Below are 14,610 nucleotides of genomic sequence, written 5' to 3' on the forward strand. Positions count from 1 at the left end.
TCCTACGGCTCTCCTGTACTTAACCAATGAAGTTCAGTTCCTAACACCTCTTGTGTTCTCGGGACCTGGCTGCCCTCCAGGTATTTACAAGAAGTGTTGGACTTGACACTTGCAATAACAGAACATTTGAGATTAAAATAATATTTAAGGTTCTCTTAGAATGCCATGTCCAATATGTCACTCATGATGGGGAAACGTGGGCGGGAAAGGCAAAGGCACTGGTCCACTGTCCTGCTGGTGGGTAGGGGGTGGGAAACATTTTAGAATTAATTGAGGGATTTCTTCGGTGCTGCAAAACATTGTTTGCTAAAGGTGGACTTTCAGATCCATTTTCGCCCCATCCTTTAGTTCTTAAATGGAAGCATCTCCCTACAGAATAAGCCCCAGACAGGACAGCCTCACCTGCTATGTTATATGAGCTTTATAATAACTTCCATGCTTATAATACATTCTGGAATGCCTAGTTTTGGGAAAAAATGATGACCAGCCTACTCAATGATGACACACGCAGGGCAGCCATCATTTGCCTGTAGACACAAAAACTTAGATTTTAAGAGAGAATGAAGAATTTGGCCATTCAGTGGATATGGTGGTTCACTACCACGGCGATCTGTGAGACAGGACTCCCAGCCCTGAAACAGGACTCCCACCCTGAACCAGGCCATCAGGCACAACATCCAGTTTGGGTTAGTGTCCGTGCATGAAACACTACAGTGTCCACTGGGTAAGATGAACACAGTCACTTTCCCAAGGGCAGGGGTCGGGGTTGGATGGAGGCCTGGGGAAGGAAGGGATTAACATTTGGGAAGACCTGACGCACAAGCCATCCCTCTCCTGTTTATCTGAGGGCTAATTTAATCCATCTGCAGGGGAACCTCAGCATGTTTTTACAGTTTCTGTCATTTGAGGCTTACCTGGCGTGTGCTAGAAAAGGGACTTTTATACTATCTGACTTGGGCTGTTTATCTTTCCGATGCTCTCGGATTTTCCACTATTAGTCAAGCCTGGCTTGCCCCACCTGCCTTGCAACAGGGCACGTCTGTGTGAGCGGAGAAGCGGCCGGGCAAGGGGGGACGATGTTGTTTATCCCCTGGGAGGGAGGCCACAAGGTGCGGGGGCCCTGCGGTGTCAGACGTTCCCCCAGCGCACTCTTGACAGACAGCTGGAGATTTCCAGGCTGTTGCCTGCCGGTTTTTTTTTCCCCCCCTCTTCTGTTTACTGCACTTCAGAGGGAAAAAAAGGGAAACTTTTCTAGGTTTCAAAATAAACAAGGCCAGTCAACAGACCGGGAGGGGGGAGAATAAAGGAAGCAGTTCAAGAGCATTTGAACTGAAGAATTAAACCAAAGTAGAAAAACTCAGGCATTTGCCTCCCGCATCCAAGGCCAGCCAGACAATGAGTAGATGTGCACTTCCAAAGAGCATCTCACATTCCCCTGGTAAGAAACATCAATATTTACAAAACCTCTCAATATGTGTGAATGTGTATGAGCATTTGGAGCTAACAAAAGGAGCCAAATAGCCCTGAAACAGTTTAAGAAAGGAGGTTTCCAAGTGAGAGCAATCCCTTGCAGAAGATATACTGACTGTTTTCCTGACCCTCCCAGTATTAAAAACCCAGCACCCCCCCTTAGAGGAACAGATGTAAGGTGAAGTCTCTGCTAGGATGGTGCTGTCCTTGGAGCTCACTCAAGGTCATCTCAATCCCAAGGGCTGGACAGCCTCCTGGGAAAGGGGGTGCAGCCCTGGGCCACTCTCCACAGCAGAGGTAAGCCAGTTGACCTTGTGCTACATTAATCACTGGGTCAGTGGGACATTCACGTTGCTCAAGCGGTACCTGCCAATGGCTTAACCCCAGTTCTTCTCCCTCTCCTCAGGTGATTCTTTGCTAGGCTAGCAGAGACCATTAGAGCTACTCTAGCTGAATTCAATCCTTCTAACATCCCTGGAGCTGGAAGCAGAATACACTCAGGGAAGGCCGTCAGCGATAACCCTGACTCCTCTTGTTGGTCTTCCAAACCCCGAATTCCTTCCCCCCCCCAACCTGTTCGTACCCTCAAGCTGCTGCTGTGGTGTCTACGGAGCAATGAGATGGAAGAGAGGTTGTTCATAGAGGGAGAGTCTGGGTTGGAAAATTAAGGATCTGGGAATGAGTCAGCTTGCTGGGCATCATTCCTGCCTCTTGCAGTGCCACCAGGCACAAGGGTGCCATAGAGCGCTGCACGGGGCAGCTGACATAAACAAACATATACAGAGCAAGCAAGGAGAGGTACAGGCAGCAGTGACCCGGGTCCGATGGCGTCAGTGTGTGGAGACAGGAAGGTGGGCTTACAAGGCCGGCAAAGGCTGCGATAAGAGGTGGATGGAAGGGCCGCATCTGACACATGCCAGGCGGTGCACGGGGGATAAAGTCCATCTGGCCGCAGCATCTGTGAGCCCCATCCCTTCCCTGTGCCGGCACGTGCTCCAAGCCGCAGTGGTGACATATGCTGCCCTCATGGCCCCGGCTCCCCTCGTGCATCGGCTTCCGCAGCACAGCTGCCCTCCCGCGCTGGCCACGCTGCGCAGCCGGGTGTATTGACTTTGGTCCTGTCCCCATCCCAGAAACGCCACCCAGCTACGTCTGCGGTTTGGTGGCTGTGACTCCATCTGCTGCGAAGGGAGAGGAAGCCGGGATGCACTCCCACAGTAGGTAACAAAGAGCCAAGAAAGTAAATCAAGCTGTCATTTTCTCCTTGTGAGGGAAGACCTAGTGCCTCCAGTCACGGTGCTTCCCTCCCATGGTGGGACTAACACAATGATGTCAACCATTTGTGGGCTGCGCAGGGGATTCGGTTTCCCCAGGAGAGGTGGGTGGAGAGCTCCTCTCCACCTTAGATGGGTGAAGTGTCCCTGAGGACTAAAGCCCAGGGACCGGCATCTACTGGTCTCAGCTAACTCTCTCCTCTGGCACTAAATGAACATGACAATCCACCATGGGCTTAACATCGCGGGGGTGAGGGGATCAGCTGCTGCTGCTGCCAAGGGAGGGGAGATATGATGCTTTGTGGCTGTTTCCTCCTGTATCTACAGAGTGGAAAGACCTGCCTTCCCGGCTGCTGAGCACTGCACTAAGTCATTTCATCGCTCAGTGACTCAGTTTCCCTGCCTGCAAAATGAGCCAAGTGCTCACAGAACGAGGAAAGGGGAAGGAAGGAGGAAAACCGCAAAGCTGAAATGAACAGGGGTGTATTTAAGGAGAATACCCCTACTTCTGGACATCCAAAATCGCAGGGTTTGCAGTACATACGGGAAAACACACCACCAGCAGCAGGGCAGTGTCCCAGGTGTGCGGAGGGGCCATGGCCACTCTCAGCCCTGCTGTTGGCAGAGTCGGGGCACGACGACCCATTCAAGGTTATCTCGTGCATGCACGTGCTTGCACAGTATTTGGCTCAGTATAAAGGCAAGGACCCAAACTCAGACAACCTAAGAAATTAGGTGTCTGCCCTGCTTCTCTGCAGCCAGTGAGCAAGAGCTGTCAAGCTGTCTTCCTGAGACATTTCACGTTTTTCTCTCCACTGCCTGCATAGTCAGCCTTGGCAGCTCCATCTACGGGTGTCTTCCACAGCTCGCTGCCCCTTGCACGCGCACGGTAAATGGGAAATCATGGGAACAGCAAGGGTTGCTCAGAACACAGCCCGCTGCAGAACGACAGACACATGGCAGATTTCAGGTGAATTGGGGTTTTTTTCCTGTTGAAAATACTGGTTTGGAAGACACTGCCAAGGTTTGGAAGACACTGCCAACTCACTCTGATTTCGGCAAACTGTTTCAGACCCAACAAAGGAACTCAGCCTGAACCAGTTCTGAAAAAGAGTAATATTTAGACATTTTTCAAAATGAACTATCTGTTGTTGTTCCTTTGAGTGGATATTTAATTTCTAATCTTTTTTCATTTTCATTAAATGAAAAGTTTAAAAAAATTTCATGGAAATGAAATGCTAAGTTATGTTCAAACCAACACGGGTTTTTTCTCCAACTTTCTGGTTCACCAAAAATCACAACAACAACAAAGTCACTTTGATTAAGAGAAAATATTTTTTAATTAATTAAAAAAATGAATTAAACTTTTTTAATTAATTAAGAAATTAAAACATTTAATTTGACAGAACCTGCAGCAAACTGAAAAATCAAGTGATTTGCATAGCTCTGCTCAAAAAAAACCCCCAGAGCAGGGATGGTTCTCTCTTCCCACTTTACTTCCATAATAGCTGTTGCTTGAGCAGCTACACACCAATATTTTTTTCCTTGACAGCTCTCCCTATGTTTTATCCATGCCTGCAAAGGCAAGCTCCAGGGATAGGTCTTGCCTTTATTTGCCTCTCATACATTTGTACATTACTTGTGCCTAAAATTAGGTAACTAAAAGTGTTTCCTTTTTATCACTCAAGTACTTTGAGATCCACAAAGACTTGCTGTGAAAATGCACCCAGCTGCTCGCTTTACTCGCCCAGCACAACAGCAAGATGTCACTGGCCGTAAATAGAGACACATATCATTATTGATATATAACACATTGCCACGGGGACCTTCCCCTAAGGCATCCTGGTCCCCTCTCTCCAGAGTCTCCCCAGTCCCAGCAGCATTCCCCCAGAGGCCACGAGGCACTGCTCCCTGTGGGTGACTTCCCCTTAACTGGGGAGTTGTATAAGATGGATGTTTTACAGCTACCAAAAAATCCCCTCCAGCGAATCTCAGTATCATCCCACTCGTCTCCTAAAGGCTCCCCTTCATCTCCCACATTTTCAAGCCCAAATCTCACCCTCTGGTTACAAAGTGTTTGTGGGGTCAAACTTGTATCTGCTCACAGCCTAAAGCTCTTTCAAGATCCTCACCATCAGGGCAAAAAAGGTCTTATTTACCACTGTACTCTTGGAAACCATAATTTCTCCTCCATCCCTTACTCCCCTCATCTCCTCCTGTACTACTATATGTTTTCCCTGCTGCCTAATGAGCCCTCCAGAGACTTGCAGGTATAAAACTCGTTATAGCTCCCTCTGCGTACCCGCATCAACAAACGAAGCACAGCAGAGAATGGGAGGGAAGCTGTCCCTTTATTTCACCATGAATTACAAAACCACTTTAAAGTCTAGCACTCGGGAAAGGGCCAGTGAGAAATTGTCCCTAATACAAAGATAGGGGTTTTCTTTATGTTTCATGCCAGAAACTTGGCAAAGCCTAGGCTTACGCCATAATATAATCTTGACGTTTGGGTGAATGGGAAGCTGGGAAGGACAGCTTGTTGTATTCTCTGGTCTTAGATTCCCCACCCCTTTCCAGGATTTATTCTATTGCTCTGTGTGAAATAGGGAAGTATAAAGTCGCAGATATTTTTGAAGTGACTCTCTACCCACAGCCAAGGCCAGATTTCAAAAATCCCAAACCCTGGCTACATACTTAGTCACATGGAGAAGCAAATAGACTGTCAAAGCTGCTCAGGCCATGCTGGGGCTGTGTGAGCTGCTTTTTCTCCTCCTAAATCGAGTTCAAGTGGGTAAAAAAGACTCCTGCCAAGCCAAGACCAAGCATGCAAAAGCAACAGTGCTTGTTCAAACACCACCAACAACCTGCAGCCTGGTGATATGGGATGTGCCAGCGTCTTCTGACATGCACTTGGGCATGTCCAGATAAACCTCTACACATGCAGAAATACTGCGTGGGCACAAGCACCCGGGTATGGGCACTCCAAGGCAGGAGGGCACAGTGGTGTAGATGGCATGACGGTTTCCAGGAGATAGCTGAGTGTCTCTCACTGGTACCCAAGTGTAGGCAGGAAACCAAGCAGCTCTTTGCTGCAAACGGCACGTGTGCACAGGGGCGAGCGTGTGACATGGATGTGCATGTCCCCATCGGGGCAGCCCGACTCTGGCACATGCTGGAGGACACAGAGGACGAGTGCCGTGAGCGGTTAATGCAGCAGCAGGAGGAAGCGGTGACCTCTGGAAGGGGCTGTGCTGAGCAGGCATCTCTCACATGTGGGTGGAGGGACGGGGGGAGGACTCAGCCAGCTCTGCTGGTTCGAGAAATGAAATACCCTCTGTATCAGCTTCTTTTGTCATCCAAAAGCAGTACAGAACAATCCAGCCCTGCCACCCAAAGAATGCAAACTACTGAACAGGAGGAAGAAAATAAAACCTGGCCGGTGCCCTTTCTCTCACTGCCCATCACGTCTTCCTGTGTAATGAGCCATGTTTCCAGATCAGACCCACTGTAGGTGCTGGGTGGATCCGAGCACACTGATGTGGGGCCTTTACCTTGACCTGACTCACTGGGAAACCACAGAGAGAAAGCAACTTGGAGAGGAAGTCACCACGTTACTGGAAGAACATGCAAAGACACAAAAAATATCAGGAATTCTTTTCTAAAGGGCAGAACTCTGCACGTATCCCATAACTGAACGCACCACAGGTAACACTGGTTCACTCACTGCTCATAAACATGTACCAAGGGACACAGTGAAATTGTCAGGCACTGACCTTCACTCTCTGAGGGTTCATCCAGTGCTGGATGTCTTGCACAGTCTCGTTCACACGCAGCAGGATGGGCTCATGACTGTGATCCAGACATGAGGTGGTACATTCTGCGCCTGCACGGAAGATAGAGAGGATAAAGCTAAAAGATAAAGCAAGCAGCTTCTGACCCTTTCAGCATCCTTCCAGCTGAAGGACAAGATTAGGGCTCATTTTTCCTAAATTGCAATTAGCAGTCAACCATAACTATCACATATCTCCTAGCCACATGTGAAATGCTGAGTACAACCCTGCATCTCAGCAGGAGATTGTGGGGGTGGCAGATATTCCAGGGCCTTTTTGTATGAGCTGCATATCTGGGTGTTTCTCTGACTATTAACTCCAAGAAGGGAGTCAGGTTTTGCACTTTCAGATCATCAAGAAAATGTGAGTTTTTCCATTTCAACTGCTCTTTCAAGCAATGGGTCTGATTAAGCAGAGGCTGCTGAACTCATCTCACCTATGACATGACAAAACCTGACCGTTTGGTCTGTCAAATTTACAGACCTTCAATAACAATCTTTTGGAGGGTGATCAAGCCTAACGATATTGCAGACGAGCGATCACCTAAGTCCCACAGTCGATAAGAAGTACGCAGAGAGGTAATGATGGCTTTGTTCACACATAAACCTGCTTTTCCCCTGATTAACTGTCATGCCCAGTGGGAATCCTGTCCTTTCTTTATTAAAACATGCTGCGATACTCTGCAGCAATATCCCAGAGCCCTGTGGTGACACAACTGTAAGCCCTAGTGTGTTGGACCATTACCATTTCCCCCCCTGGAAAATCACTCTTGAATGGCACAGCTGCTGCAAGCATGTCATTAGGATTTCTGCACTCCAATCAGCGCTGGGGGAGGAATTAATCTCTGCACTGGTTTGGAGAGCTGAACATTGGGCTCCACACACACCTCAGCCTGCAAGGGCAGATTAGGTGTCTGAGGAATTACGGAAGGTGTGTGGGATTCAGAGTGACCATGACTGGATGCTGTTATTTTCCCCACCTGCTTCTGCCTTCTCAGGCACTCCCATGTGGAGGAATGAGCAGGAGCAGAGCAGACCCAGGCTGTGGATCCAGCAAGACTGGGAGCGCTTGGGGTTTGCTTTGCTTTCCCAGCACAAATAGTAGTGGCTCCATGGACCCGCTGGATGAGGCCCATTGACACCAGCCCCACTGCAAGTGAGCAGCAGGACAGCGCCTTCTTGGAAGGGCATCGATCAGGCTTCCAAAAACACAAAGAAGAAAACAAACCCCAACAACCTGGTGCCAAAAGGTGGTGCTGGGCGAACCTAACAACGGGTGTGGTATGTCTCCATCTGCTGAGGACAAGAGCCAATGGCCGCTGTGCCCTCACCAAGCTCTTAGAATCATAGAATCATAGACCCCCACTCGCTTCCTACCTCTCCAGCAAGAGCCACGCTGACATGGAGGATCTGGCCCATGAGTCCCTCGCCTCCATGAGGGCTGCATGGTCCCATCCCAGGATCAGGCCCTCTGGACCTTCCATCTGGGAGCGGCACCTGCTGACAGCCTCTCTGGCAGGGTTGGGGGGGACCGCGGGCTGATTGGTGCCTACTGCCTGGGCAGTGGCAGACCCTCCTGCTTCCAGCACTGAGATGCTCCCCTCCAAACCAGGAATTGGCTTTTCCCTCCTCATCTCAAGGGTAAAACCCCTCGCCACATTAAGAGTCGCCGCAGCCTGCTTGCCACTCACTCTCCCGCGATCCGCCACACTATTTACGCTTATGGAAAGGAGCGGATCGGAATTGTTTTGATATATGATCTGTAATTGGCATCATTACAGAGCGGTGATCTCATCCAGGTCGTGTTCTCCTCCCCGGGGAGGAAACACAAGGAGGCTCGTGGTCCCTCGCATGGCTGTGATATAATGAGGGAGCCGCACAACGAGGAAATTTCTCCAAGTTCAAAGGGACAGGCGGAGGGAGGAGGGGGCTGGCAGGGGGCTGGGAGCGGGGCTGCAGGAAGGGGCCTCGCGGGTCTGTGTGGGCTGTAGCCGGTGCAGTCCCCACTGCAGCCCTTACATCAGGGAGACCTCAAAAACAGGGGCTGAAAACACAATCCAGCGTGTACGATCCCGTGTGGTCTCTCCCCCCCCTGGCCTGGGTGACACAAAGCAAAGCTGAGTGCAGGAAGGAAAGGACAGAATGAAACTGGAAGCGCTGCAAGGAGCAGATGATCAGAGCATGTTACATGATGCCTGGCCTCTGAAAGCTTCATGTTTCCTAAAAGCAGTTCCCTGAAAAGCCTCCCATAACAGCCTCTCACTCAGGCAAGCGGGTCCGCAGGAGAAGGTGACTTCAAGGACTGCAGGCTCCTTCCTTCCTCTCCCTCATTCCCATCCTCTTCCTCATCTCCTATCCCACTGCTCCCCACTCCTGTCTGAGCTGCACCGCTCCACGACAGGTGGCCAGGGGTGATGGTCACAAACCTATGCCGTAGCTGCCGGGGCACTGCAACTTCAGGTGGCTGTTGAGCTGCGTGGGCAGCGTGCACTGGCCCTGCATTTCCCTGCAGAGATGAAAGGAGCCGCTCCAGGTGCCATCCTTCCGGCAGTGAATCACATTGCTTCCACGGCCCTGGGAATGAGAGAAGGAGATAACAAGGATGGTCACAAAACCAACAGCAAGGACATGTTGAGAAGTAAAAGTGGGCAGAGCTGAGCTGGGAGCAAAGTTCTGCTGAAGCTGGAAGAGCCCGGGGTTGGGACTGCCAGCACTGGCAGGCAAGGAGTTTTCTACCAAGGAATAAAAAAAAGGAAGCCTGCATTTCATGCAAACACACACACACAGAATCACAGACTGGTTTGGGTTGGAAGGGACCTTAAAGATCATCTAGTTCCAACCCCCCTGCCATGGGCAGGGACACCTTCCACTAGACCAGGTTGCTCCAAGCCTCATCCAGCCTGGCCTTGGACACTTCCAGGGATGGGGCATCCACAGCTTCTCTGGGCAACCTGTCCCAGTGCCTTCTCACCCTCTCCGGAAGGAATTTCTTGCTTGCCTCCTCTGTGCACTGTAGTGTCTTTACAAGGCCCTTGCAAGGTCTCTGCCCCAAAACAGACCCACTCCAGTTGCAATAAAGGTGTATTCACCCCATTTGCCTTCTTTCTTGTTGTTGAGATGTTGGTGTTGCATGCACACCACCTTTTCCCTCTTCCCATTTTCTAACTAGTTGCATCATCCTTGCCTCGAAAAAGAAAGAATCCCCCAATGGCCATCTGAAGGAGGAAGGGAAGTGGGACTTGGGCAGGGATGCTTAGCAGGGCAGAACGTGCTCTTTAGAGCTTGGCTGCCCTGAGTGACAGAAGCGAAGAGGCTGAGACAGACACACACAGAGGCAGGTGGAAAGGAGAAAAAGAGTCTGTTGGTGTGGGAATGGGCAAGGAATAGAATATGACATTTCTCTTATAGAAAAGATTCTCTGTATGATACTGAAGAATGAATACCAAAGTCCAAGGGGAAATATCATGCCCTTTAGAAACAACAAAGAAGTGCACAGGCAATCTTTTGTCAGATCTATCCTCGTGGCATTGGGGAGTTCTGTGCAAGCTGTTCTGCAGAATCTGTGAGCCTAACTGCCATGGGATAATGTGGGACATTCAACAGGAGGATGTCTGGTGTGGCTGGGCTCCAAACCTCCCGCAGGGGCCTTGCTGGGTGGGAGAACCACGCAGGATCTCTGCTTCTCCTCACCCATTTTAGGTCAGGCATGTTGCCTGCAGTCTACCCACCCTGCTCTTGGAGATTGCGCTTGATATCTCTGGGGATCCTTTAGAGTGCTGGCTATGCTGGGATCCCAGCAAGGCTGCTCAACTTTTATAGGAGCTCTTCCCCCTTGCTGCAAAGGAAACTGCACAGCCCCTGGTACCAGCGTGGAAGACTGGGCAACCTTTGGTGTTAGTCTTATACTTAACACCCTAATGCTTTTTTTGCTCAGTTTTGCTGATGAACACAATGTTTAGTGAGATGCAAAGTGGTCTTACCGGCAGACTACTGCGTGGGACCTGCCTCCCCTTCTCCAGACATCTGGCCATTGCCAGAAGTAATAAGGAAATCATATGAAAGGATAATGGACCAGATGGACTCAGGGTGTGATCCAGCTTGGTGACTCTCACCTAAGGGCCAGTTTGGCAGAGACTAATTTCGATCTGACTGCTCGTATGATTTGTGCACAATATTCAGAAATGGAAGACCCTTGCTCTGGGTGCCAGGGGAGGTACCTGTTTAAATGACCATTACATTCCTGGTGATTAAGAGATGCCATATGTACAGCTGAGTAACGATCTTTCAGCATGGTGACAAATTCAGGAAGAGGTCGCTAAGTGATAATTGAGCACAATTTGCTGTTTTAGCAAGTGTGGTGCACTTCCATCGCAATTTGCCTGCCAGGGTTCAAGCATAATTTTTAAAGGTGAGCCATGAAACCTGATTCATGTTCCTGGACCTGGCTGTGCTTGAGGGTACTATTGAATAGTTTCTGCAACATACTCAAAGATCCCAGGATATCCATTGCTATAGTAACATACTGTCCATCATTCCCTGACCTGCAAAATCTCTTGTGAAAATCCCTGCTGGGCTTCTTGCTTGGATGCAATGTGCATTATCACCTTATATAGCTGCGAGAGACTTAGTGGGGTTTAATCCTTAAATAATTAACACCTCTCAAGTGGTTCTGCCTTGTGCTAGGAGTCCTCCCTCTTTTGCTATAGTCTATTTTCTGTGATATCTGGAAATACATTTCTCTGCAAATCCCTTTCTCAAGATGTTATCTGCTCCTTTGCTCGAGGTGCTTTCGCAGCTGAACAGTCACTAAAAAATAGCTGTATCTCTCACTTTCCAGAGCTCACTTCATTACTGCTGTAACCCTGACTCCACTGCTTGCTTCACATCCAGCCCATTTAAAAGCAAACACAAGTCGGTTATACCCGTTGTCATTACCCCGATGGCCCTGGTTTCCTGGCACTGCCAGCAGTGGTAGGCGTCTTCAGCCACGCTGACCAGTCTGAGCAAGTGGTGGGTGCGCAAAGCCACAGGCACCGTATCCAGAGCACCAACTGCACCCATGTGTGCACCTTCTCATTTCACAAGGCTCATAACCTCACATAAGCCTTATACAAGGAAAACCTTTTCCAGGGGCCCCAGTGTAAAATCCCAGGGCTCTGCCTCTTGTCCCATGAAGAGGGCAGGCTGGTCTGGGAGGGAATGTGGGCAGCAGCTGGGCTTTTGATGTTTGGAGCAGGTATCAGCTATCTTTCAGATCACTGTCCCTAAGGCAGGGTTGGTCACTTTTTAATATGTCCTCAGAATCTGGAATGACATTAAAAGGCCTTTGACAGAGCACTCCCTGCTCTCTGCAGTGTGTGTAGTAGCAGCAGCACTTCTGGAAGAAGTTACTTATCTCATAAACTATAATTACTTCTGGTGAGGAAAACTAAGCATTTCAAACCAGATACTAAAGGCCAGACCTTCTCATATCAGTGAACACAGGTCCTAAGAAGTCAAAGGCAACATGCTGATTTATGCCAGATGAGGATCTGACCCCTGATGCCAAATGACACCTTTGCAGCCAGAAAAACATGAAAGTTTAGAGACAGTTCTCCTGAATAGCTGTAATCCCTATGAAGTTAAACTATCATATGGCACACATACATACAATGATAATGAGAAAAAGAATTGGAGAGAAAAGAATGGTAAAAAGGAATGAACAAACAGAACAAGTGTGGGTAACTCTGATCCTACTTACTTTCATTCATTACTCCTTATTTTCTAGTTAGATCATAGAGCCAGTTTGTTCCAAAACAGTAAGTCACTGCTAGTCCTCTATGGGTAGTAGCTATTACCATTACTACTATCATAAAGATAGTATCTCCAGGCTCTTCGCAGTACCTCTCTCACTCTACTTTAATTACACATTTCCCTTCTCAATTTCTGTGTCTGGTCTCAGAAGAGCTCAGTGGCACTTGGTCCCTCCAAGATCAGGGTCCTTAGGGAACCTATGACAAACCCACGCTTGTATAGACTGAGATAATTTGGATGAGAGAGACTCACCGACTGCATGTCATCATCTTCGCACTTGATCCGGCACTCGCTGTTGAACTGGAAGCCATTGGAGCACTGGTAGAGCCCATGAAACTTGGAAGGCGGAGGGTCACAGGTAACGGGCACGCAAGCGCCCGGCAACCACGTCCCGTCTTGTGTGCACTGGATCTTAAAAGCTCGCCTTTTTTGAGCAGAAAAAACAAGACATTTAATGAGTGGCTGAGTCAGCTAAGAGCCTCTAAAGTCTCTGAGCTCTGCTAACAGGTTGCAGGGGATGAGTGTGCTTGAGCTTTTAACACTTGGGGAACAAGTTGAGAATCTGCGTCATGAAGTCACTGAGCAAAAATAACGATTATTTTCAAAGCCAACATTGAGCTGCCCAGCCTAAACTCCTCTTTTGGCCTTGGACATCTCTCACAAGAACTCTGCTTCCCTGGCTTGTGGACTGTGGTTGGTTTGAAGTGGGTTTGTGCAGAGTCAGAAGTATACAATAGCACTAACCCTTTCCTGCAGAGTTTCAAAGGGGACTCCCCAGGCTGCATATCAAAGGGGTATTTCTAAGGCAAGGTCTGTTTTCGAGCACTGGTTAGGATTTTCAAAGCAGCCTAAGTGAGCTAGGTGCCTAAACCTCCCTGAAACTGCACAACGATCTGCATGAAGGAATTGCTCAGTGATATTTCCTACAGCACATATAGTCTGTTATAAGCAGCCCATCCCTTTTCCAAAATCATTTAAACTAATGGCTTCCTGAATCATGCTGATGGCACGGAATTACTCTTTCACGTACTTTCTTGCTTTTCTGGAGGACCCAGGGACATGGTAACCTGGTTTGCATTTGTACTTGCAAAACGAGCCCACTTTGTGCTTATCTTCTCGGCAACGAGTAGTCTGGAGATCTGCATTGGGGACGATGGAGGGTGCTCGACACATCAGCTCACACAGTGCCTCTGGAAAGGACCACAGCCCGTCCTCCATGCAGGTCAAGTTGCTGTTGTTCCCTGAGAAGAACAGTGAGCAAAGTTAACAACGTTAGTCATTACACCCATAATATATCAAAAACCACCTCAGCTGGTTTGACAAATTCAGCTGTGTATGTCCTATGCATTTTCTCTTTCTAGATGGTGGCATTAAATCATTAAGGACTCTGCAGATGACAGGCAGACAGTGCTTATTTCAGGAAATGCTATAGCATAGGGGAAACCACACTGGCTTTGTAATCCTTTGTATTTCTCTTGCTTATTTTGTTCTCCTCTGAAAGGAAGCTTGCTTCATACATCAGCCCCCTCCTCTCCATGTCATGCCATTAACAGAGGTTTTGGTGCCATTGCTTTCTTCATTCTGCTTCTGTGTTATATTTCTTCCCTGAATCTGTTCTTTTTATTTCAATTTTGTGCCTTTTGGAGCAGCATCTGTTAGTATTAGAGTCACTACTCCAACACAATGAGGAGCCATTCTCAGCTGGGGACTCTCAGTCCTTGGGGACTACTGTGATAAATACGATTCATAATACTCATTAGGGACTCATTTTCCTTAGGAAGCTTTCTTGGCCAGCACCTCAAAGGTAAAAGGTACAATAGATCTATTTGCCTCCACTATGACCTACTTGACTTCAAAAGGTTAAGCTAAAAGTAGCCTAGTCTCAGTGTATTTTACATTCTTTGTTATTTTATACTCGATGTTGAAAAGGAGTAAGCTTTTCCTAAGAAACAAAGCACAGCTATGAGCCACTAACCCTTCAAAAATCCCTAATACTTTATTGAAATCCCTAAACATTGCTGCAGGAACTCTTCTCAACCCACAAGGCATATTTTCAACAGTAAGCCAACTTCGGAGTTATCCAAAATAATACCGACAAACTGCTAACCCCAGAGTAATGCCATCTCTCTGCGAGGGAAGGAAGAGAGACGGGGCATGAGGCTGGAATTCAAAGAAGACGAAAACAAAAGGCTCTGGAGGGCTCAGGAAGGTATGTGGAGGAGCCCTCCTGCCCTACCCATCAAG

General features: G+C 48.5%; 1 protein-coding gene across 1 annotated transcript in view; it reads right to left on the bottom strand.

Annotated features, from left to right (window-relative positions):
• PAPPA (pregnancy-associated plasma protein A, pappalysin 1) overlaps positions 1-14,610 on the bottom strand; it is a gene marked incomplete at its 5' end in the record, with an annotated part of 102,810 nt that overhangs the window by 16,123 nt on the left and 72,077 nt on the right. The window contains 4 exons of the mRNA XM_010146511.1: positions 6,518-6,627; positions 9,000-9,147; positions 12,619-12,790; positions 13,397-13,607. Of these exons, the coding sequence (XP_010144813.1) occupies positions 6,518-6,627; positions 9,000-9,147; positions 12,619-12,790; positions 13,397-13,607 (641 nt within the window). The remainder of the gene's footprint in view (positions 1-6,517; positions 6,628-8,999; positions 9,148-12,618; positions 12,791-13,396; positions 13,608-14,610) is intronic.

This window comes from Eurypyga helias, unplaced genomic scaffold (assembly GCF_000690775.1).
Source record: "Eurypyga helias isolate BGI_N326 unplaced genomic scaffold, ASM69077v1 scaffold33572, whole genome shotgun sequence".
In the NCBI taxonomy this organism is placed as follows: Eukaryota; Metazoa; Chordata; class Aves; order Eurypygiformes; family Eurypygidae; genus Eurypyga; species Eurypyga helias.